The sequence below is a fragment of the Camarhynchus parvulus genome, chromosome 12 (assembly GCF_901933205.1).
Source record: "Camarhynchus parvulus chromosome 12, STF_HiC, whole genome shotgun sequence".
Classification (NCBI taxonomy): domain Eukaryota; kingdom Metazoa; phylum Chordata; class Aves; order Passeriformes; family Thraupidae; genus Camarhynchus; species Camarhynchus parvulus.
Genome location: NC_044582.1, coordinates 5,061,514 through 5,086,266, shown reverse-complemented (window position 1 = coordinate 5,086,266; position 24,753 = coordinate 5,061,514). Strand labels below are relative to the sequence as shown.

General features: G+C 43.0%; 2 protein-coding genes across 6 annotated transcripts in view; both read right to left on the bottom strand.

The window, feature by feature from the left end:
* Positions 1–8,568, bottom strand: part of LOC115908282 (store-operated calcium entry regulator STIMATE-like) — a 34,787-nt gene extending 26,219 nt beyond the window's left edge. The window contains exon 1 of the mRNA XM_030956761.1: positions 8,400–8,568. Within this exon, the coding sequence (XP_030812621.1) occupies positions 8,400–8,568 (169 nt within the window). The remainder of the gene's footprint in view (positions 1–8,399) is intronic.
* A 2,383-nt stretch (positions 8,569–10,951) lies between these two features.
* Positions 10,952–24,753, bottom strand: part of SFMBT1 (Scm like with four mbt domains 1) — a 73,333-nt gene continuing 59,531 nt past the window's right edge. For 4 of the 5 annotated variants that reach the window (XM_030956845.1, XM_030956842.1, XM_030956844.1 and 1 more), the window contains 8 exons: positions 23,971–24,035; positions 22,396–22,535; positions 20,427–20,536; positions 18,617–18,792; positions 17,720–17,898; positions 17,353–17,598; positions 16,999–17,127; positions 10,952–16,306 (listed from right to left, as the gene is read on the bottom strand). In XM_030956845.1, the coding sequence (XP_030812705.1) occupies positions 16,166–16,306; positions 16,999–17,127; positions 17,353–17,598; positions 17,720–17,898; positions 18,617–18,792; positions 20,427–20,536; positions 22,396–22,535; positions 23,971–24,035 (1,186 nt within the window). In that variant the 3' untranslated portion in view covers positions 10,952–16,165. Of the gene's footprint in view, positions 16,307–16,969; positions 17,128–17,352; positions 17,599–17,719; positions 17,899–18,616; positions 18,793–20,426; positions 20,537–22,395; positions 22,536–23,970; positions 24,036–24,753 lie in introns of those variants that run through there. The other variant, XM_030956846.1, reaches the window with a different exon arrangement.

Sequence of the window (24,753 nt, the reverse complement as noted above, 5' to 3'; positions counted from 1 at the left end):
TCTCCAACAGAAGCAGCACCCAAATAAACTCCTTGTCACAAATCTTCACCTCCTGAGCACTCTGCAGCTCCCAGACCAGCTGCTCCTGAGCTTGGTACTGTCCCACCACCAGAGAAAACAAGGAACTGTGGCACAGTTTTCCTCTTCTCTCTGGCAAGCCAACATATATTAATCACCAAGAGAGGAGGAGGAATGCTTGGTCTTAGAACCTGGGGTAGCCAAAAATGTGACAGAAGACAAAATGACCAAAACCATATCAAAACACATCAAATTACAAAAAAAGTTTGTTTATTATTAAAAAGTGCAACATTTAGAGGAAAAAAATCATAAAACCCAGAAAAAAACAAGTGTAGTAACTTCCTTGTCACGACTTTCCCCCGCTGTAGCTCTGCATGCCTGTAAAATACCTCACACCTGGAACTATGAATCTGAACCTTGAACAGTGAGCTCTGAGGAATTTGAACTGTAAATCCATTTTAGCTCATTTTCATTCTCAACCTTCCTTACATATGACAACATATGTATGAGGTTATGACAACAAATAGATACAAAATGTGTGATTCAGGGTAAGTGGCAGAAAAACAGGTCTTCTGTATCATGACCATCACTGTGAACAGGTTTAGTTATCCCTGACTAAACCCTAAAACCTCATGCCCACACCACACTGCCGGCAAAGGCGGACTCATGCAAGCCCTGAGCTTGTGTTCAGTCTGCCAGAGATTTAACAAACTGAGTTTCACAGGGAATAAATTTTGCTGAGATCAAGAAATCTTTGAGAATGCAAAGCATTTCCCACCAGCAGGCATGAGAAAGCAGACCTGATTTTTCACTTCATCAACAAAATCCACACAGATAAGACCTTGTTAAATATCACTTTAAGAATGCAAACTTCATTAACCATGAAATTAATATCACCACAGAACGCAAAACTGCAGCCTGTGTGTCTGTACAAATGAGCTCCTTACAGATTTAATTATAAAACACCAGTCAGGACACATTCACTATGCACTTCAGAGTTAAACACCAGTTTAGCTAACAGTCCAGAAGTTCATCCTAATTAAACACAGCTTCAGAGTTCCTGGATAATTTATCATTTTAATAGTTTACAAATGTCAACATAACTTATCCTTTTTCCTAAACATTTCATAATGTGAATGACATGTGTAATTATACTTAGAACAATCTTATTATGGGGCCCACAACTACATCCAGCAACCAGCTGAGTAATTAGAAAATGAAACACTTTCTGAGTCAGCAAGACAAAGTAGGGCATCAGACCTAATGAAAAGAGACTTAGAGATTGTAGATTATTTGTCTAAATTGATGCCTTATTTTCCTTGTCTTAACTTTTACCACTATGGTATTTCAAGGATAGTTAGTGACACTAAAATATTAATAACCTGACATGATCAGGACATGAGGACCAATAAAGTGCTATTACAATCTATGGCAACTAAGAATTGGACATCTTGAAAGCAGTTTTAATAAAAAAAACCAGGTTATTTCCTTCACTTAAAAAGCACCATTTTCCAACCCTATTATTACATGCTTTTGCACAGCATGAAATTTGTCAGCAAGATGTGCCTTTTTCTGGAGATTTCACAATGGACAGAATTTATTCCACATAGATTTTTCATATGTTAAATAGAAATACAATATTAGCATGGCAAAAGAAAGTAATTTACTTTGCTAATTCAGCCAGGGTTGGATTTCTTTTTTCTGCTACAGCTCGTAGTGCATCTCCTGTTTGTCTCAAACACAGCTCGGGATGTCACAGAGGCACTGGAAGGGCTGATGATTTATTTAAAGCAAACAAGCAGCAGCAATGCTACATGGCTGCAAGCGATACCTCACCATCTGGGGACAGGGAAACACTGGATCATTGTAAGGCACAATTTACTTGGCCCTGACCAAAGTGACCTCCCAGGGCTTTTCCAAGTCCTGCAGCTACAAGCAGACACTTAACCTACACAACAGCTACTGCAGTGCCCTGCGATACCAATCGTCGCTAATTGCCACGGAACGGGCCTGAAGGAGGAAGAGAGTAACACACATTCATTTCCACTGCCATCACGCCGTGCTGTTTCCTGCCTGGCCCGCAGCCAGGCGGGAGGAGCTGCCCCAGCCCTGCCCTGCCCGCGGCCGGACCCCGCGCACGGCGGGCGGCTCAGGGGCAGCGGCCCCGGCTGGGCCCGGACAGGGGCAGGCGCTGCCCCGGCCTCGGAGCTGTCCAGGGTCCTGCCCCGACCCCGCCAGTCCCGCTGCTCCCCCGGGAGCTTTGGGCACTTCCTACTTCTGAAAAATGCTCTCCCGAACGTCGCCCTCCAGCACAGTTCAACAGCACATCTTGCTAGTGTTCCTTTACCTGCAGAGACCCAGCCCCGCTGCTGCGGTACCCCAGCGTGCTCCCTGGACTCACTGCAAGCACACATTGCAATGCCAGCTCTGCATGTACCGGGCAAGCCACTGCGGGAACCCAGAACATCCCTCTGATTGTCCAAGACCCCTGCCAGGGGGCTCAGAAGCCCTGGCACGGAGCCCAAAACACCTGTGGGTTTGATTATGACCCGTGGAGCAAATTACCAACCTTATATGAAGATCAGCAAGCCACAACAGTATAGGTAGAATTACAGTGAAGTTATTATGGGGTGGAAAAGGAGATTTTAGGGATTTTGGTATGGGGGTTCAGGAGGCAAGATGGAGGGAACTGGGAGTGTCCAGCCCTACTCCTTCCTCTTCTTGGCCTCCATCTTCTGCTGTGATGTTAGCACTTTACAGATTGGTCTAGAGTAGAAGCTCACTGTCTAGTAGAGGTGATAGGTATTGGAAAGTAATTGTAAAAACTGTATAAGTAGTTTTTAGTATAAAGACATAACACCGCCCCGGGGGCAGGCAGCGTGCCTGGAACTGTCCTGCTGGATGGAACTTGGCAGGGCAGGAGAAAAATTTTTTATAGATAAGAAACAATAAACAACTTTGAGACCGAGAACTGAAGAGCTCCGACTCATTCTTCAAGTGCTGGGCTGGGAAAAGAGACTTTTGACAATCTTGGGGTCGCAGTGACCCGAAAAGCGCTGAGAAGCCACTAGGAGCCTGCACTTGTGAGAGCTCTAGGAGAATGAGTAAAGTGCGTTTTGCACCGTGCCTGCGGTGTGCAAGCACAATGCTGTTCGTATTTTCACAACTAGGAAAGCTCCCATTTGTGATTTGACACTTTTGAGACAAGTTTTAATACCGGACACAAAAAGGACCCTGCTGAGGGGTGCTCAGGGATTCATGTGAACATTAACTGCATCACTCACAGCAAATACATTCAAGGATGCAGTATTAGCAAGTCAGAATAATATATAATCTTTTGAAGAAATGCTTTTATTAATAAAGCTAGCAGGCCACTGCTCAGCATCTCAGGAAATGCCATGCATAATAAGCTAGTTGCTGTTACTCAGGTCTGTATTCCACTGCTGATGTTACAGGCTATCAAATTTTCATATTTTCTAAGCCTGCTCAAGCAGAAAGAAAATTGCTATAGAAAACAGCTAAATCATATGGTTTAGACCTTTTGTATCCATTAGCTTATTTTATGCTTTTTTCTTAAAGGCAACTAGAATTACCTTTAATTCCTTCTCCCTAGAACATTATTCCGGTAAAATTACTCATTTACCTTCATGTAAATATGAAATAATTCCTCTGAAAAGCACATTTTTGCTAAGGCATTTCAAATTCTACTAAATTACCTACTAAGATAGCTTATTGTGTGAAGAAACATTCCTTCTCCTTGGACAGCTTTTTAAGTGGGAAAACCTTGCTGTGAAGTTCACTGGCATTAAGGATGTAGTTTTTCAGGTATTTCCTTTAAGGTTCTGTAAGCAAAGAGAGCACCTTACAATATATATATAGAGTATCTTTTATTGGAATGGTTACTTTTTGTTCATCTGTGACTCAACAGCATACCACCTACTGGGTTATTCACTGCACCTGTACCCAATCATTCCACTTTTGTAAACCTTTCTCAGCCTGAATACAGACACAAACTGTAACAAGGCCACAAAAAGGGAACAGACTCCCACACTCCGATCTCCTTTACAGCATATTTGTCTTTTCCTCACAGACAGACACAAACCTTCTACCTGCAGAGAATCGACTCTATTTCAATAATTCATCATACAACTCACATCTCATTTCTCAGCCATTCCTAAGTAGCCCAAAACAAACATGGCCACACTCTGATAAGGTACCAATCTTCTGGCAAACAAGCTTAGTAAATAAACTACTTTAAACAGTTTGTCAGACAGGGTAAGGGGATGGGCAGTGGCTTTTCCCCCATGCCTTTCCCAGGTTTGGGTAATAAAAATGGAGTTATTTAAACCTCCATCTAATGTCATACATGTATGAGAATACTGTGCTAACATCCCTCTCTTATCATGCACTACCAATGAAAGCCCAACTACACAATGCTCAGAAGGTGCTTGTAGTTACAGATAGAACACATGGTATTAAACTGAAGTATTTAAAACCTGCTTTGTGGTATCAGGAAATAAACACAAACATCGCACCAAAGAACCTCAAACACCTAAGGAACAAAGCTATCATTTTAAATCAAGATCCTGTAAAATAAGATACAAATAGGATAGCAGCAAACTTTGAAAAAAATATTATCTTTGGCTTAGTGACCTGTAGCATAAACATGCATTTCTTCCATCAAAGGAAACTCATTAAGACTTCCTGTTATGAAGTGGCTTGGCTCAAACAAACCAGGGTGAAAAACAAATCCATACGTAAGGCAGGAGGGACAAGAACAAAACCAAGCAATACACTAAAAACCATCACGCTAACAGGTTTGAGAGTCAGTGAGCAGAGTCCAAGAGGGCTGCCAGTCCAAGCAGACTTGCCAAAATGAGGTGGATTTTCATCAGTTAGTTCCCTTGGATAGGGAGTGAGAGCCTGTGGTCAGAAGAGACCCAAGAGAAGTTGTCACACCCAACTTCAGTTCAGCTTTTCCTGTACTGGAACCTCTGCAGCATCTGAGTGAAACTGTTTCACACATCTTTAGCCTCACAGCTGAGCAGTAAAATTAATTCATACTAATTAAACACAACAGGTGGGCTCTGATAATATTAAGTAAATTCACTACTGGTTCAGACATCAGAAAAGGACCTCCCTGCACATGCTTCACATCAAGAACAGCAGGGTACAATCTGGAATCAGAGACACTAAGGAGTGAATTTGTGTGGCCTTAAAACAATAAAAACCACATGCAAACTTCAACTCTTTTAAAGGGAGATAGGGAAGCTCCCATATAAACTCAAGATAGATGATCACTAGGCTAAAGCACCTTCCACAAGAAAGAGGTTAGGGGTTGTGACAGGTTGTATCTGAATCTGGAAAAACCTAGAAGGAAGTTATTAATTTAAATGGTAAGGTGGGGTGAGTGGGAGAAACTGATCCTCCTTCCCTGTGTGTCAGAACAGGGAGTCAAGAACTACAAGGAAAAGGAAACCTAGGAATTAATGTCAAATGAACATTTTGTCAGCTCAAAGTGAGAAATTCAGCATTCCTGTCACTTCTTGGTTGCGCCCATTCAGTAGTGGGAACACACAAGGTAGGCTGTAATGTGCCTGGGCTAAAAGCCTTTCCCACCAGTTTCACAAGACAGACACAGCAGGGCAGCTCCCACACTTTCCCTGGCAGAGAGCCACCACATTCTCCACAAACTAAAAACCTGATACTTAACACATTTTAGCCCTTCAAATATGAAGTTTGAATTATATAATTCAGGCAGGTCAGCTGACAGCACAGCTTTACAGCAACTGAACAGGGGCATGAACAAAAAGGTGGCAGACCGCGGTGTCAGATCTTAAATAATTTTGCTTTCAGAACAGTCCTTCAGTTCTTTGTAGATGAACATCCTGCAGTGAGGCACAGAAAAGGTCCTTCTGCTCTTAGAGCTTACATTTAAAAATATTTTCTTTTTCCCACTGAATGCAAGCATAGTAAAATTTGTCTAGAAAAGGGCACATCTGGGTCAGCCTTTGATTTAGCCACTTACCAAAATTTCTTATTCTTTACATGTCAAATCAAATATTTTTCAAAGAAAGACAGTTTCTGTGCATAAAGAGCAATTGTGCAATGTATCCCTGCTGCCATGACTTTAATTTCTTTTACTACAGAGGGCTCAGTACCATTAATCACAACTGAAATATTAGAACATCTCCTTCTAGTGCTTCCTTTCAAAAAAAAAAAAAAAAAAGACAAAAGACAAGTGACTTCCTCCTTATTAAATTTAAATACCAGACCAGTAAGGCAAGAGCTGGAGAAATGATACAGCTGCACACAGAGAATTACTGCTGTTCCAAAGGGGCCGGACTGCAGTCACAAATCTCAAGCAGCCCTTGCCTACAGCCACTTGTTCCTCTCTCTGTGCCGGACAGCTTCAGGAGCAGAGCTACTCCAGCTCAAATGCAAGCAGTCCTGTGATGCAGCTCCAGCAGCTGTGTCACTGCTCCTGCCCCAGCAGCCTGGGGACAGGAACAGCTGTGCAGGTGCCCAGATGTTTGCTGAGGTCACACTCCTCCCTCCATGCTCAGCCACAAGTTCCTGCTTTTCTGTCACATCTTACCTGTCACAAAAAGCCCTATTTGCTGAGGAAACTTTAAAGGGTTTGGAACAACACACTACGTGGTTTGCATATGACATAAAAAAGTGTCCAGGGGTGACTTTATGATGCTAGTGATAGAAACATGCAGAAACAGCTATCATAAAACAGAATTTTGCCCCTAACAGAGAGAGAGGTGCTCTTGTACCAGTGTAACAGGCCCACCAGCTTCTCTTCCTGCTCAGGGAGAGGCACAAAATACTGTGGAAGAGAATGTGGCTGGCAAAGATGGGACAAACAAACCTGTCCTGATTTTGAATATTCACTTTTAAGAATGATAAGTAATGTTTTTGCTCTAGTCTGCTTTGGACACAGACTCCTTTCTCACCAGCACATTGTGAGGACTGGCTGCCTTCCACTCCCTTCTGCCACAACTGCATCAACAGACTCCTCCCAGTTCATGGTTTAACAGTTCCTAACCCAAGTCAGAAAGTGCAGCCAACAACAAGGTTTTCATTTTTCTACTCCTTACTTTTTATAGTCGCTTTTTCTTCTCATCACTTAGTCCAGTGTTACTGTAATATGCATAAAGATACTATTTCCAGAAAAAGATACCATCCCGACAACTAACATCTATAGTTCTTCACGTTTTGATGCCCAATCTATAAAAATTACCTTTAAATCTAAAACCAACACTGTGTACTCATCACCTACTTACACAGAGGTACTTCTGTTTAGAAACTGCTAAAACTTCTAATTATGAGGCTGCTGTCACTGACCAAATGCTACACTGCTGATTACTGCTGCCCTTCAGCCACAGGGTGACAGCTACACACATAGCTTTTAGAAGAGCCATGTAATTGTCAATAGCGACTGAGACACTAAGGCATGCAAATATAATGTGGTAGCAAATGTCTGAGTTAACCATAATGGTATGACAGCAGCATGAAAAGGCATCAGGGCAATTCTAATGTAAACAGGATCTTAGTCTTTAGATCAAACCATAAAACATGTCCCTGATGTTCTCTTTTTCCTCTCCCAGTTTTTGCTACCAGCAAGGTCACAGTCAGCTGAGTAATGACAGTAGGCTTCCTTTCCACTCCTCCAGCCAAAGGATACTAACTAGACCATGGCACAGAGACAAATCCACCAGAATTGTTTCACGTTGCTGTGACTCCCTCCCACAGGGCTGGAGCCACCAGACCTTCCTTGCCTTTCCACCACAATCAGAGAGCAGTGCCAGGAGTGCTGCCCATCAGCTGAGCTCTGCCAGCGGCCACACAGCTCTGGGGCTGCTCCAGCTCCCAGGATTGGCCCTACAAGGAAGCGAGGCACGACCGAAACAAGCGTGACTTTGCTGCTGGTGACATGACAGGGTAGGTGCACCTGCAGCAAAACTGATCAGCCAAACCCGTGACTTGTGTACATCCCAAACCCGAGCGGTTCTGCACACACCGCCTCCTCCTGCTGGCAGAATCCCAAGCAGAACACACACCCACCCAATAAATTCCACCAGCACGGGTACGAGCATTGGGAAGGCAAGTTTAAGAAAGCGAAAGGACCTGAGCCAACGCCTCTGAGGCCTCCCCGCTCCAGCTCATCCGGCACCCACAAAGCGCCGGCGGCGGCTGCGCCCCCGAGGCCGCCGCGGCCCCTCCGAGCGCTCCCCGGCCGGGAGCCGGGACAGCCGGGCCCTTCCCGGGACGGCCTCGGGACAGCGCGGCCGCGGCACCGCTACCGAGCCCGACCCGACCTCGGGCCGCCCCCCGCTCCCCGCCAGGCCGGAGGCCGCGGCCCCGCCACTCACGCATGAGGGTGCTGAAGGCCACGACGCCCAGGAGCCCCTGCAGGAAGATGCCGAATCTGTCCATGAGGGCGCCGTTCTCGCAGCCGCGGTCCCCGGGCCCCGGCGCTCCAGCGGGCCGCGGGGTGCCGGCGGTGAGGCCGAAGCTGCCGTTGGGCGGCGGCGCCCCCATGGCGAGGCCCGGCCGGCGCCCTCAGCGGCGCATGGCGGCCGCGCCGGCCCCGCTGCCGCTCCGCCCCGCTGCCTGCGCTGCCTGCCCGCCCGCTCCCGGCCCGCACCGCCCCTGCCCGCCCCGCCGCGTCACCGCACCGCCCCTCGGCCCGTGACACGGACCGCGACCGGCCCCCGGGAGCCGGGGGCTCAGCCGCAGCGCGCTGGGGCAGAGCCGGCTGAGGAGCACGGCAGAGGAGTGCCCGGTGCTGCGGGCAGCTGCCAAACGCTGTCTGCCTCCAGCATCCACACACCGGCTCCAGCATCCACACACCGGCTCCAGCATCCACACACCGTCTGGCTCCATCATCCATACACCGGCTCCAGCATTCACACATCCGCTCCAGCGTCCACTCCTTTTCCAAACCGTGCCACAGCCCTGAGGAATCCCCGGGTAAGAACCCACAGCGCCGGAGGCTTTGCTTAGCCCAGACCGCGCAAGGTCAGGCAAGGCTGCTATTGCCCTAGCAAGAGCAAAGTATGACCTGGGTTCTTTAGCAAAAATCTTTCATCCTTTGTAAAGGGCACCCGCGGCCCAATGGATTAAACAGAACATGTCAGCACTTTCATTTGGAAAACTGTGAAACTGGACCTGTTGGCCAGTGAGCCTCGACTGGCCCCGTTGTGCTGTACCCCTCTTCATCCTCACCAGCCACAACTGCATCAAGTTTAGGCTCTTATTTTTAGTGCAGGATCAACCCAGGTCACGTTGCATTTTACTGCTTTCTTACCCAATCTCTTTAATTTCTTTAAATAATTTAAAATCCCTGTCTAAATATGAATTCGCTTATAAATATGACCCAGAAAGCACATGTTTAAGTCTATCAGAAAGCAAAGCCAAGCACATGAATTTAAATTTAGTTCTTTAAATAACATTTGTTGTGTCTACATCACAAACCTACCTATGTGACTGTCTTTCCTGGCAGGTGATGCCAAACAGTGGCACACGACAGTGATTTTTCTGATTTTTAGATTTTTTCATAAATGTCTGGAAGTTCCAGCTAGAAAAAGAAATGCTCTCTGACCTAGAGAGCACACAGCCAAAATGCTCTGTCCAGTGCCTCTGGCCCCAGGTCAACACTCTTCTGCTCTCAGCTGCCAAAAGCAAGAGCTCAGGAAAGCAAGTAGTTACCTAACAGAAAAGACACGGACTAAAGCAGGTTATTTTCTCTCCCCCTTGCACTGAGTGGTAACAGCCATCAAGCACTGCATTTGCAACCTGGGCTTGACCTATTTGCTTGTGGCCCAGGGTGGTTTTTTAACTTTCACAGCTGCTGCTGAACATTAGACATCCCACAGACGTACCTGACCTTAACCCCAATACTGGTTAAAGATTTACCCAGTGCTATTTACGCACAAAACCTATGTTTCAGACATGAATCTGGAAACATAACTCAAAGGGCTTATGCCTCATGTTACTCCATATTCCATGCTTTAAACCAGATCATTCCCCCAAAATGCCTCTTCAAGGGTTTAATTTCATCATGACTCCTATAAGCCCTTCTGAAACCTGTGGCAGACAAATCACTGCCTCCTGCTATGTACTGTTCACAAGCCTTCAGATTTCTCTCAAGCAGACAGTGCTCTGTGAAAGCAAGGAGAAGATTTATGTTAAATCCTACTTATTTATAGAGGTCTAAAGACAGTGTTAAGCAAATCAGTTTCATCCCACTCCTATGCATTTTCTGCACCCAGTGTAAAATCAGCTCAAGGTAACTGAAGTGCAGCCAAGAAACAAGCGCTGAGTACAATCTGTTGGAATGCCAAGTAAGGAAACAAGAACTTTGCAAGGCAAAGTTTTCTGAAACATCTCATGTTATCCAGAGGAAGCAAAGCCAGCCTGTTTTAAAATTTCAGCTTGCTGGGGTAGCACTAACCTTTACAAAACCATCCAGGAGCTGCAGCATCTGCAAGGTTTGCAGTGGATTGTCTCAAGCATCTTCCAAGGTTTGAAGAAGGCAATAAAAGAAAATTACTCCAATTTGTAGGTCCTGTCCTCAGCTCCTGTATATTAATTGGATTCAGCATCCTGTGAAACAAAACCTGTTACCTTAGAAGAAGCTTTGCGAAAGAGGACTCCTTCATTTGAGGGGACTGAATAAACCCAATCAAGCTCTTCAACATGAAGCCTCTCCAAGTGGTATTTATATAGCTTGCATTTACCTTTTATGCAAGCAATGGAACATTCCAGACAACTTTCCACAGTCTTCCAAGATGGAAAATTGCTCATGGTCAGCAGCAGTATTTATGATATTAATACCAAAGCCATCAGTAACAGTTTAAGTATCTTTTTTAATTTTCTTACAACCACTTAAAACTGTCATATAACACAAACTTTTGTACACTATTTACAGACAAAACAAGTAAAATATCCATCCAAAATATTTTTTAAAAAAATCCTTTGATTAAATTGTTACACCTGCTCAAACAATGGTGGGACTTAATAGGCATATTTTCTTGTGCATGTTTCTCTTCCATGTAGTACTTCAGTCTCACTGCATATATATTTTTTTCTTTTAAAAGATAAAGAAAGATAAAACAAGCAGAAGGGACACAACACAATATGCATTTAAATCTTTGTTTAAGAACAAGCAGCTAATTAAAAAAGGCAAAATACAGGAAAAGTGCATCAGTTCCAATGAGTTAGTATAAGAAAGAGGCCCACAGGTGTGGAGCTGGCACCCTTTTGGGTAGAGATTCCTAGAAGACCTCTGATTGTCTATAGACATTATTTAAAATTTATTTTAAACAGAAATAAAAAAAAAGAAATTAAAAAGGAGAGGAGAAACATGACACCTCCAGATATTTATTTTGTTTGTTTTGCCATGAGATTTCTTGGAAACTGGTGCTCAACAACTTTCAGAGTGGGTGAGAATTCCTTTGTGCCCAGAGCTCAGTGCTGACCTCGTGCCATGAGTTGGCCCTGAGCCCCAGGGCTGCTCCCCCTGGTCTGTGCCAGGCCAGGGCTGCCATTGTTTGTGCTAAGTCACTCAGACCCACTGCCCTGGAGCTCTGTCAGCACAGATCTGCTCACTTCCATGGCTTAAAGCTGAGCCAAACTCTGCTGGCTGGGCACCTGAACTGAGCAACTTTGTCTTCTCATCCAAAGTCCATTTGCATGTCTGGCGCATTTCAGAACAGATACCACCAAAATGACCATGGAGACAAAGTGTCACTAACCTTAACTCATTTTTGTTGTGTTTCATACAGATTGGTATTTTGGTTTTACTGCAATAAAAGAGGCTTGTTGTCTCTGGTGTTCCCAAGTCCCATTGCAATCCTTCACCCAAAAGGCTGCCTTTGAAAACAAGGCTACATGCATGTTTGGGGAAGGGCAGCAGCACTCTGAAACAAGGGGTCAGCACACAATCCCTTGGAAGGGGAGCCTTCATCCTACATCTGAGGTCTCCTGACCCAGCCTATGTCTTTGTGCTTAGTTACTTTTAGGTAATCTGAGCTCACATTAGGCAGTAACCAGGCTGACACTTTGTGACAGGACTGGTTAAGGAGTAGCTTTGTACAGGATCATATTTTTGGCTTTCTGGTAAGGCTACTTCATCTAGTAACAACAGATTTGGTCCAAAGGTATTCAGTCTCCAACTTGAGCTCAATAGTTTTGAAGCCTATTCCATTACATTCAAAAATCTCACAAGCCACTGGGCTTTCTGCCAACAAAGCACCAAGGCTTGTACTTCATACAGAAGAATGGAGTCCTCAGTCCAGTTGCCTGTAAATATATTTACACTTCTGTGGACCTAGCAGCTAAATACTCCTTCCCTCCTTTAAAGCATCACTGGAATAAAGAACAAACACTAGCAAATCCTAAAACAACAACAAAATACTGCTAAAAGTTGTGACAGAGAATGTAATCTTTAAAACCATTCCCAAACTCTGTATGTACTGTTTCCATTAACCACAGGAGAGACTGCAAACACTCCTGGAGTTCTATACAATACAGAAATTAATCTGCCTTTTATTTCATTCCTCAAAGAGGAACTTTAAGGATATTTGTTTAGAGATAGGAAAAAAGTAGTCTTCATTCACCAAGATCAGTGCTGTACCTCTCCTCTCCTGGAAGGACTGCTTTCAATTTAGGATGGACTGCAAGCTGCTTGTGCTTTGGGAATAATTCTACCACATTAAACCTCCATGGCATTTTTGGATATCAAATACTTCTCTGTTACAGAATCCTTGAGTTGGTGCAGAAAGCACACAACAGTGACCCAACAAAATCCTCCTGCCTAACAAGGCTAAGCTTAGCCCAGTCAAAGTGGCACCACCAGGTTTCTAAAGCTACAGTGTGCAAACCCAAGACTGCACAATGCATATGAAAACATGACAAGCAAGAACACAAACCCTCAGTGGGTCAAGCCAAGGGTAAACTCCTGTTACCAGCCACATTAACAGTACACAAGGCTCAGTGGAGAGTTAATTTTCTTGTACTGGAGACATTTGTTAAGACATCAGTGCCTTTGTCCTGGACTCCAGCTTTGTTGTACTGTATGGTGAATTATGTGCTACAGGACAGCACAAACCCCTGAACCCTAATTCTGCAGTCCCAGTGATTTCTGATGGTGAAACATTGCTGTCATCCAAATCCAAGATTCAGCCACCAGCTACACAAAATCCAGTTTTGAAGAAACAGTGACTAAAGCAGCACGTGAGCTCATTTCAAGTCATACTGGAGTAAGATGAACAAGTGCAGTTGTGTCATCTGCCACGCATAGAGAAAGAGGAACTTGAAACAGAGTCAAGTAGAAACACCATCCATCAAGATAAAGCCCCAATTATCCCTTTTAAATCCAGCAATAAAACAGAGTGCATTTTTTTTCCAGGAAACAGAGTGTACAGTACCCGTGTGCAGCATAAAAACATTTCACAAATAATGAAAACATCCCTTTTGAAAATCTCAACAAAAATAGATCCCATTGGGACCAGACTGTCAGTGCCTCCCAAAACAAGGCAGAAAAATCCAGCCTATAAAACATGCCAAAGGTGACCAGTGAGTCTCCCACCAAGGGCTGAAACTGCTGACTGCTTTATTTACTGAGAAAAAGAGTATGACATTTGTATTTAAAAACCCAGGCACCACGTTAACAGGTCCACCAAATGACATGTTCAGCTCTGTTCTCTCCTGACAACTACTTAAAGACATCTATCTGTCCAAGGGGAAAGGTGAAAGCAACATCTCCTGGCTATGCTGCCAGGAGCAATCCTGCCAGGCATCAGGACAACAGAACTCTGGGAATTCTACTGCACTGACCCAAAAGCATCATCTTCCAGCCCAGAAGTTCTTGGCTGGTCAAATTTCTCAAGACAAGATGCTGACAGCAAAGCAGCAGTGTTTCTTTAGAAATTTTTTCAAGCCTAATGGCTTATGAATGAGTTTGTCCTAAGGGACTGGAGTACAGGCAAATGATCTAAGCACAATATGAAGAGCCAAAACATCAATTTATTGGCCACATATCTGGTGTAAGGAGGAAAAAGGGACACTTTGATTTCAACTTAATTTTGTCTTCACACTCTGCTTACAATGTGGGAGAAAAATTGTCCTAGCAACACACTGCCCTCCCTCAGAAATATTCAGCTAATAAATAATCTGACATTTTGATTCTGGAACAAAAAAAAATCTGATTTAATAATTGTGTGAATAGTTCTGCCTTGACTAGGCAGTTACTCTAAGGGGCAAAAGCAACCAGCCCCAGTCACCAAGCTCTGCTTTTCACTGGAGGCAGCTCCCCCTCAACACCAAGGTGGCAGGTAAAGTCACAGGCTGTGCCACTCAGCGCTCAGCCTACAGACCACATCCTGCTGAATCCTGCAGCTCACAGCTTTGGAATGGCCAATCACACTGGGCCTAAGGGACACTCCAATCATTCCATTTGACCAGAGTAATCCCTGTTCATCAGAACCCAATAACTGCATCCTTCCTAAAGCCACTCCTGCAGTAAGCACCTTCCTAACTCACATGCATTCATAGGCCAGGGGCTTCCTGCAGAGATGGATTTGAACAGGACATAAAGGAGCAGAGCTGCACACATCCAGCTCCTGCCTGTGCTCCTCCAAACACTCTGAGAACAGGCAGAGTGAATGAATGCAAGCCAGCTGAAACTCAACACTGATGTGATGCAGATCTTGAGCCTGATGCGAGTTTCTCCACAACTTTAATGGAAAGTAACATAAGCCCTGTTACTCCAAGTGTAAAGCACTGGCCTACAGCAAGTGGCTGATTGGGTTTTATTACCATGGAAAATTAAAATCAGCAGTTAATCCTACTGTGAGTCTACTGATGGAACTAAGATGTCCCACTGGTCCTTTTCCTTTTCTGTAATAAAAGGACACAAATCCCTTGCCAACTCACCAAATTTTCATCAAGTCTGATCCTGAGCATCTTTAGATAGTTAAAAATACAAGTCAAGCTCATAAGAGTATCCAGAATGCAAACACTGGCAGAGCTATGTTGCAGTCCTCTATTGATTGCAGTTTCCTTAGTGTATTCTCTAAATAGATGTTCAGGTAGCAAAGCAAAAGTCTGCTGACAGGCTCTATGTACATGGCCCAATTGTTTGCTAGAACAAAAAGGAAACAACTTCATACAATAAAGAAACAAATAAAAATCTGACAATCCAAATATAGAAAATGCAGAGGCACTTTCTCTTTCCTTCTTTATGTCCTACAGCCTGCCTGTAAGAGAAGTGCAAAATAATTCCGTTTTCTGACATCTGAAAAAAAGGAAACATCCAGGTTATGCCTACAGAAGTTTCAGCTAAAGCTTTGGAACAGAAGCTGACATTGGTTTGCACTCTGGACATGCCCACAGAAGCCAGACTGCTGTGCAGCCACGGAATACGTGTCCAGAAAGAGCAGTTCCCTCCCTTTTTAGTTCATCACTTCTACTGTTCAGGCTACAGAGGTAGTAAAAACAAAAGCAAAACCAACAACAGTGAAACAAACCAAAATAAAACAAAAAACTTCAAAAGGAACCACACTCTTGCTATACTGTACATTCAGAACCCTGTGGCCACATTGTTGTCCTAACAATGAACAAATTCATTAAAAATCTCAACATTAACACACGAATGTGCAAAGAACACATTCCAAAGTCAGTGCTGTGGTAAAGCAAGTGTTCATCCACAGGGAGGGCAGGGGATTCTGTGAAACATCAGGAACAGAAAGGTTATTTCTGGCAGCCTACATGCGAACGTAAACAGGATCTGTTTCTCCTTTTAAAGTTCCGTGCCAACAGAACTATTGAAATGCCATTTCCCACAAGAGGAGACTTTTCTGTCATCATTAAAAAATACATTAAAAAAAGGGAACCATAGAGCAAGAGACTATTGTGTTCCCGAGCTGGCAGCTGGTAGAGTAGCCCCTGTGTTTGCATTGGCATTTTGCTCCAGATGTTGTCTTCCTTCTGTTGAAATAGAAAAAATTGAGGCTGACACACACTTCTAGGTCACCAGGGCCTCAGTTTAAGTTCATTTGGCTTTACTTGCTAGAGAAGAAGGAGCATGGTTTTGTAGTTGTGCTTCAAAGGTCCACTTCAACTTGGCTGCTCCTCAGTTTGCAAACTGCTGGTAGAAGGCAAGTTTGACCCTCTCAATGTGATGGCAGAGTTTAATAGCTGGTCCAAGCTTCAAGTCCATGCACTCCTGAACAGTGGGCAGGGTCAGCAGCAGCAGTGCCTGGCCATCAATTTCCTGTCAGAAGACAAAAATTCCAGAGTGACTTTGTTGTTATTCTCCCTGCTCCTTCAGCTTTGACTTGCTGTAATTTCAGATTTGTGATCATTTGTGAATTAGATGTTTCTTTCATGTTCCCCCAGGCAGCTTAAAAATCTCTCTCCCACACAACAAATTAACTTCTTTCTTAAAATGCCAGCTCAAATCTACTGAGGCACAGACTCTCAGGAGATTCTACTGTAAAAAATACAACCCAACAGAAGAAACCAAGGAAATTTCATGCAGAAAGTAATTTTAACCAACCACTGCATCTTTCTGTAGAAATAGAGGTTCCACAAGGTGAAATATATCTGCAACATCTACCACCACAAACCACCCCAACCATTAGTTCTAATAGCACAGTTTTAATAGACTCAGGTTTTATGGCAAAGTTTAACCAAGATGCAAATAAAATGTTGACTTTTGTCATGGTGCTTTGTTGTAGGCATTATTTGTAGTTTTAAGATTCAGATGCTCTGCAGACCAAAATATCCTCCCCCACAGTAGTGAGAAACCTGAAAAATTCTGGTCATTCCCTGAACTCTCAAACTGCTGCAGGTTGCCCAAGTTGTTTATTTCCTCACAACCCTATTAAAAAATTATTTTTCTGACTCCTTAGGGGATAAGAAGCCAAGTGACAGATTCAACATTCAACAGTCAGAAAATGATACCTGATCAAGGAAAATCCTTGCCAGGGGAGCACAGTCAGTGGATTTGAGGAATCGTACCACATCAGCCACGCTCCATTCCAGAGGGTTACTGTCCAGCTGCAGCTTTTCAGCAACTTCCATCTTTATGTCCTAGACAAGCCAAAAGAATTCCCAAAATATCACATATGCTTAGTCTTTATTACAGTCCTACAACTCAACCATAACAAACATGAGGGATTTTAACTGTTCTGTAGAATTTTCACAACGCCCTTCACGACAAAACAGAGAACACACATATTGTAGTTATTACCCCCAAGATTTTGGTGCTTGCTCAGCCTGGAGCAAGCCAGGGCAGAAATCTACATTCCAAGTTACCTTTGGCGAAGGAGGTTTGTTTTCATCATCAGAAAAGGAGAAGGTCCTGAGCTTCCTCTTCCGCTTGTCTCGGTCCTGAGCCAGGGAATGAGACAGTTCACTCTGGGTGGGAGATGATGACAAGGATTTTTTCTCTGACACCTCTGATTCTTCAAGCAGCTCATCTTGGTGCTCTGAGGTGCTGTCCTCAGTCAGAGACTCTTCATCCACCTCATCCTGGTCATCCTCCTCTTCTGCCCCACTGCCCTGAAGAGTTAGGAGAAAAGAAACAAAGCAGCTGTAACCCTGAAGTTACAAGGAACTAACGTTTGCTGTTTCAAATGAAGCAGTCAAAGATCACGTCCCAGATCCAGGAGCACTGTCCTACCTGGGGAGATCCAGCTGGAGTGTTATCCACGGACGTAGAAGAACGTTTTTTCTTATGAACAAAGAAGTGTTTTCGTCTCTTCCGTCTCTTATTTGGTTTCTTCATGGCTACTTCCAGGTTGCTGTGGCCACCCGGGGGCCGACCTATCCGCTTGTTTTTCCGCTTGCCATAATAGTGTGCTGCCAGGACAGAAGGAAGGAGCACACTGTTGAAATGCACCTTCAGGGTCACTAGTTATGCTTGCCCCTCATCAGGACTGGAAAATCAGTAGAAGGACACTTCCCAATAGGAACCCCAGTTCTGCAAATCTTCAAAATCACTATGTTTGTATTTTCCACTTCTGTTTGGTTTAAGGAACAAGAGTTACTGATAACTTTTGTTTGCCCTGTAAAGATTTACTTCATCTCTGGGAAGCCTCCAAATGATCCTACTTTATACAAAAATTATCAAAGATTCGGTCCAATTTAATGGTGCTTTTTATGATGATTTGTAGTTTTTAAACATGGCCTCAATGCACTGTTTGTTCTCACAGTGTTAAATGGTTAAAGGCAGTCTACAAAAACCCTAAAAACTAAGAAAAGAGCTTAAAGGTGTTACATTTTTTTCCCCACCACAATTTGGTAAAAGCAATTATAATGCCGCTTAAACTACAACATTAGTCAGCTCTTGTCCCAAAAGTTGTTTTTAAAAGATAAAGTTTTAAGCACACAACAGAAGTTAAGCCATGGTTCTACCACTTAATTCAGAATTAATATTTTCTCCCCTACACACTGGAACATGAATATTTTGTAGGCCTCTCTATGCAGTGCTTGAGCTGCTCCTTCTGGCATCAAAGCCAAAAGAAACTAAAATATAACACTCCAAACTCCACCTTGGTGTGGATCAGGGAATACTCACTGTATTTTGTCTTTGTCAGGACAGAGCAGTTCTCTGAACACTTATCCAGCACCATCTGAGGGCCAAAGAGGTTTGGACAACATTCCAGCTTGATGCAGGTTTTCCTGCAGAAGTCTGCCACCCGATCTGCCGTCCTCACAACCTCCACAGTCGCACGGTAGCTCTTGCCTTTGTACCTAGCAGGGAAAATACAGGCATAATTAGGAATCTTCTAATTACCAGGATAAAAGGACTTCATTGAAAGGTGTACAAAAATACTGAGATCAAACTGAGAAAAATATGAGCAATGATGAACTTTATGGACTGCCAAGTCCAGGAAACAGGAGCTCATGTCTCTTCTGTCAGATCCCCAAATAAAGAAAATCCATCACAGAGGTGGCTGCAGTACCAAACACAGCAACACTGCCCCATCAACAACTACAAAACACCATCTGAGGGGACTGGCCCAGAGTTCAGATATTTTGTTTTCTTTGTTCACAGATGGTTTGCTATCTCTTTGCTTTTATGGGACTGCAGAAATGCCCACTGTGACATGGACAGCTGGTTCCTCAAACCAAGGCTGAGAGCACCCACTGAGCTCATTCAGGTAACAGCACACAGCTTTTGGTGAACCTTTCTGTGCTCATCCTATGGAGACAAGTGGACCACTGCCACATTTCCAATCAGCTTTTGTCCAGCTGCTGAACAATTCCCTGGGACAGTCACTTGCATGACTCCACATACTGCTCCTGTTTGATTTAAATGAAGAAATGATTCCTTTTTGTTCACCAGCCTTGCCATTACACTGAAAGAGCTGCACTGTGCAATATCTACCAGAGCTGCTCAGCATTTCTGCTTTATCCTTCCAGCACAGCTACAAGCATGTGCTGATACCTACCAGAGATGATTCAGACCAGCAAGTATCTAGGTAATACCTTGTAAAAACCAACTATATCATCATAGTCCATCACAGATATCCCTAGTGTCACTACTGTGGCAAAAGAAAACAAATATTTTTTTCTGTATTCCTCAGCTATACCTTCTACTTACACTAATCTTTGTCATCTTCCTATTGCCCGATTCAGAGCAGTCCTCCAATATATGGAAAGATGTCTTTTTGTACATGAAACTGATCCAACAAAAGAAGTACTGACGCGTTCAAAATTATGAAGGGAAGTATGCAGTGGCACATTGGGAAAATCTAATCTCTAATATGCAAACACAGTGACCTAATTACAAAACCATCCCTAGACTATAAAGGAGTATCTGGACTTATCAAATATATGCAAATACGTTCACTGCTCTTTCCCTAGCTGTAAAAGTAATCTTGCAAAGAAGATTCAACCCAAAAAGCTCAGCAGGAAAACTGGGAGTGCTTTAGGGTAGACTGCTGTAGAAAGACATCCATGTCAAAGCTTCTAACTTTATTTCTGAAGAATCTTTTTCCACTAAGAAATTTGTGTGGAAATGCTTGAGAAGCTTCCCAAGCAGTACATGCCTTTGCTTTAAAACACTGACAATTATCTTCAGGTGAATTAAATAATCTTAAACCTCACCCACAGTCTGTCAGTACAATGCTGTACCAGTGCCACACCAGTCTCTAGCTGCTCACATGCCTGTAGCAGAGTACACTGCCATATTATGGAGCATTAAAATCACATGCACTCCACCAGAACTCATAAAGAAATTTATAAAGAATGCAACACTTAATGGCTGCTGGCATTTTGATGTGCTCTAAGTAATTTTTCCTTTCCTGAAATATAAGCTAAAGCACAGCCTGCAGAGAACAGTTACTGGGACTGAGGAGCCAGGGAACAGGACAGGAATTTACTTGGCTTTTAGGGTCTCTCCATGGCCATGCCAGGCAGCCTCTTCATCCAGCTGCAGCTCTCGCAGGACACGGCTGGGTTTGTAGGCAGCGTTGATCAATAAAGTGAGAACCTACAGTGCAGGAGGGAAGAGCAGGAAACATGTGTAAGTTATTTGTACAATAAATCTGTTTTAAAGTGCCAGGGCAGAATAGGAAATTACTCCTATTCATCCAAATTATCTAGCATCAAAGCACTCATTCACAGCAGGATTACAGATACCTCCTGACAGTGCCAAAACGAACACTGAGAGCAGCCGACACTTTGGGCCTTCCCAGCCCTCAGAATTCGTCTGCAGAGTCACGAGTGTATCCAGCAATTTCCAAGTCATTGCCCTTGAATTACACATCACTAAATTAATGCCTGGGGCTGAGAACTCCCAAACTTGCATAACCTTGACTAAATCTGAGCGATTATCTTAAAGATTGTGTGTCATGTGAAGTTGTGCCAAAAAACGCTGCAGGATTTTGCTGCCTGCTTACAACAAAACCATAGTGCAGAATCCTAAACTCTCCTCTGTTTTGCTTCCATGAACTATGATAAAGTCTCTATTTTAATAAAATAATGATTTTTCGAGTACTGTAAAGTAACTTGGAAGTTGTGAATAACCTGAAGTTAGTGGGGGATAGTACAAAATGTGCACTCTAATTGTACTTTTTATGCTCACTGTGTGCTTATTCCAAATCATTCCCAACTGGGTGCATAACAACCTTGACATTACAAATTTGCAGTTTTATTGCTACTAATGCAGCAGTCCAGAAATCAAAGAAAAGTATTAAATATAATGCAAGCACCAAACTCTCTCTAGGATTCCTACAGTGAGCAAGACTCACAACTGAACTGAATACAACTGAGCATATTGGCTGAACTTTCAGTACCACTCAGCACCTCCACATCAGCAGGATTTGTGCACACTTTCTGCTTTCAGGCAATGAAGCAGAGTAAACCTTCAAGATTAAATGAAGCTGCCACAGAATTTCACATTTGCTCTTTTGCAGTTCTTTCAATAAAATACTGAAACAGGCAGAAAGGATCGGGTACTTTTCTGCATGCAAAATTGGACCTTTTTCAATAGTCTGCTTGATTCTTGACAACCAGAATCTTGTTTTACAGCATGTCTGCCAGAAAGTCTTTCTTAAGCTCTCTCCCCATTAAGATACTTGGTAGGGAAGGTAAAATTCCAGGTATGTTGAGCCAATTCTTTATATATAAAGTAATCATTTAATGACAGCTCAAGTGTGCATATCAGTTAGTTATGTCTTGGGAAATTTCCAGCCTCTCGGGTCAGATAATAACCACCTCATGATCTTTTTTGAAATTTCAGAAAAATAATTATTACATTAAAGTATCTGTAAATTTGCTGTGAAACACCTTCTGGAGAAGAAGCTCTCTGGCATTAAAGAATGGCCTCCTCCTCCCTCAGTTACATTAAGAAGCCAAACTGTAATTTCACCGGATCTATGCAAATTGTATCCAACTTATAAAGCACAGATAACTCTTTTTATTTCCCAATTACTGAATGTAGTTTGCCATTTTGACTAAGAAAATCTGTATTTCCTCTGTTTTACCATCAACAGTGCAAACCGTAAAGGAATTTTGGGATTATCTCCAGCTAATTTCTGTTAATTAAAATGGAAACATTTATTACAGCTATAAAAAGATACTAACTCCTTTGATTGTGGTAATTACAGGTTATACTGTTTTAACAGAAAATAAAATTCAGCAATAGAAGGCTGAGTGTTACTTAGATAAATGAGAGGCTTTTACTTTTATCAGCCATTCATAAAACCATTTATGATTTATACTTTATTATATGCAAAAAGACACTCCTTACTTATCATCAGCCTAAATTTCTGAATTACCCATCTGTAATTAGAGAGATACTCTGGTGTTTAAGATACTCTGCTGTTTGCAGTGTATCCATCAGCTCACCTCCTTCAGCACCAGCACACAGTTCCCAGGTCCCACGGACTGGGGCAGCTCTGCAATCCTGCCTTTGTTCAGGTAAGGCCCCGAGAAGCACCGGTGGTTGAAGTAGATCTTTGGGCAGCAGTACTTGCCGTTAATTACCACTGAGAAGTGAGAAATGAGAAAACAAACATTCAAATCACACACTGCAAATGCCCCAGGAAAGAATCTTGCAGTAGGTAACAGTTTATCTGTTGTAAAAAAAAGGAGGGGAAAAAGTCTTGAGTGACAGGGATTTGAGGTAGTTTCTGTGTCACGTTTGCAATGGCACCATTAGTTATTCCACGTTGTCAAAACATTTTTCATACTTCACACCCGTGCTTGCAAATTGTCAAGCTGCAGTAAATAAAGATGGTCATGTATCAGAAAGGAAACATTCCCTCCTGGCTAGTCTGCTGCTTCATGGTACCACACCAGTGAGAACAGCAAAGCCAAAACAATCCCAACTTTTTGGTAGCAGAAGCTGTTCCTACACAGCGATTACAGATAAATTTTCCAGTAAATTTTCTCTCCCCCAAACTTCTGCCACCAGAGAAACTGGCAGTTATTCTCCACTGTTTATCCTAAACTGCAGCATCACATTGTTTTGCATTTTTAAATCCTTTTCCTTTGATTAGCAAACAAAAGATTCAGCAACTGATAAACTGACCTTTGATGAAGTGACATCAAGCTCTCAATCTATTTAATGGTTCAGCATCGCTCAAAATTCAAGTATCAATATATATTGCAATACACTTATGTACAAAACCAATATTGTTTTATCCGCCAGTGTTCTAGTTTTTCTTGGCTGAGCAACACTACCACTTAAAGTCTTTAAATTCAGCAGTTGAAAACTGGCAGATAAATAAATGAAGTCAAATTTACATTATGACTCTATTAAAAGCCAATTAAAATGATAAACAAGGACACATCATTTTTATCTTGCTTTCAGTGAAGCTTCAGATGTGCACTTCACTGTACAGAAAACAGCGGAGGAGGAGGCACTGTGTTGCCAAATGGATGGATCTGTGTGACTTTCACCAGCAGATGTACTTATTCATCACATTCCTTCTTGCAACAGTTGAGAAAATTATTAGATTTTGCCATCTGGCACACAAAGCAGTTTGCTGTTTGAATTGGTTTTGTTTATCACCATGATGAAGTTAACAAAAAAAGCCCAGAGAGATCTGCTTCCCAAAGCCAGAATTCAACAACTCTGAGCACAGATACAGCACACCTGCTTCTCCTACATTATCAAATTGAACAGGTGACAACAGAAGGTCACCTGCACGGTCACAGTGCACATTCAGCTTCACAGATCCTCTGCTGGAGGGGCAATGTTCTGGTGTAAGAATCTGATTTCTAGGCTTAACGCACATACAAAATGCAGAACACAACTAACTGTAGGTTTTTGTTTGTTTCATTATTTTTGAAGTTCAACAAATCATCAAGGGACAAAAATCTCCGAACCCTTTCCTCCTCTTCCCTCTCCTAACAGGACTGAGCAGGTGAACTCTTACAGGATATTGCCTTTGTTAGCCTGACCTCTGTGATCAATACCTGAGTCAGAAGAGTTCAGTTCCTGGTTCTTTAGTCCATCATGAACTGTCCTTGAAGATAAAATTCTGAAATTGAAAGACAGAGGTTAGGAAAACAGACAGATAGTCATGACAGTCACCTCTCTGTTACTAAAACACCACAACACTTTTTTTCCTCAGCTCCAGCCTTATTAACCTGCTTTTTATACCTCCCCTGTTTTACAATAACATACAGAAACTACCAAATTCCATTTGGAAAGGACTTCTGTCCTGCTACAGCCAGCAGCAATCCTTCCTTGCTTGAAGTCCATGGGCCACCATGGTGACAGACACCTCCCAAAGCTACCCACAGGAGTTTGCATCCCCTGACTCCTCCTAACTTCACATTTCACAGCACAAGGCAGAGTACCCTCACCTTATAAAGTCTGAAAAAGCTGGGTTTGAAACAAAATACAACCAAAATGACTTCAGTATTCTGGTAAGGATCCCGACTGCAAAACATGGGGGAACAGTCTGCTCAGTATTTTAGGAGCAATGCAAACACTGGCAGGACTACTGACAGCTCTGGTGTTTGTAAAGCTGTAAGAGTCAATAAAGCCAACTGTGAGCATTCCATGGAGCATTTCTTAGCAGGCTCATGAGACTGAGCTCCAAGTGCATGACACAGTTTCTAGACTCATTGTAGATATTAGCAGAACTCTTCTTTCTGCCTGCTTTGGGCCAAATTTAATCTGGGAAGGAACAATTACAAAAAACCAAATTCCAGGCTATCTCCTCTTACTGTAGTGCAAAAGGTCTTTTTGAA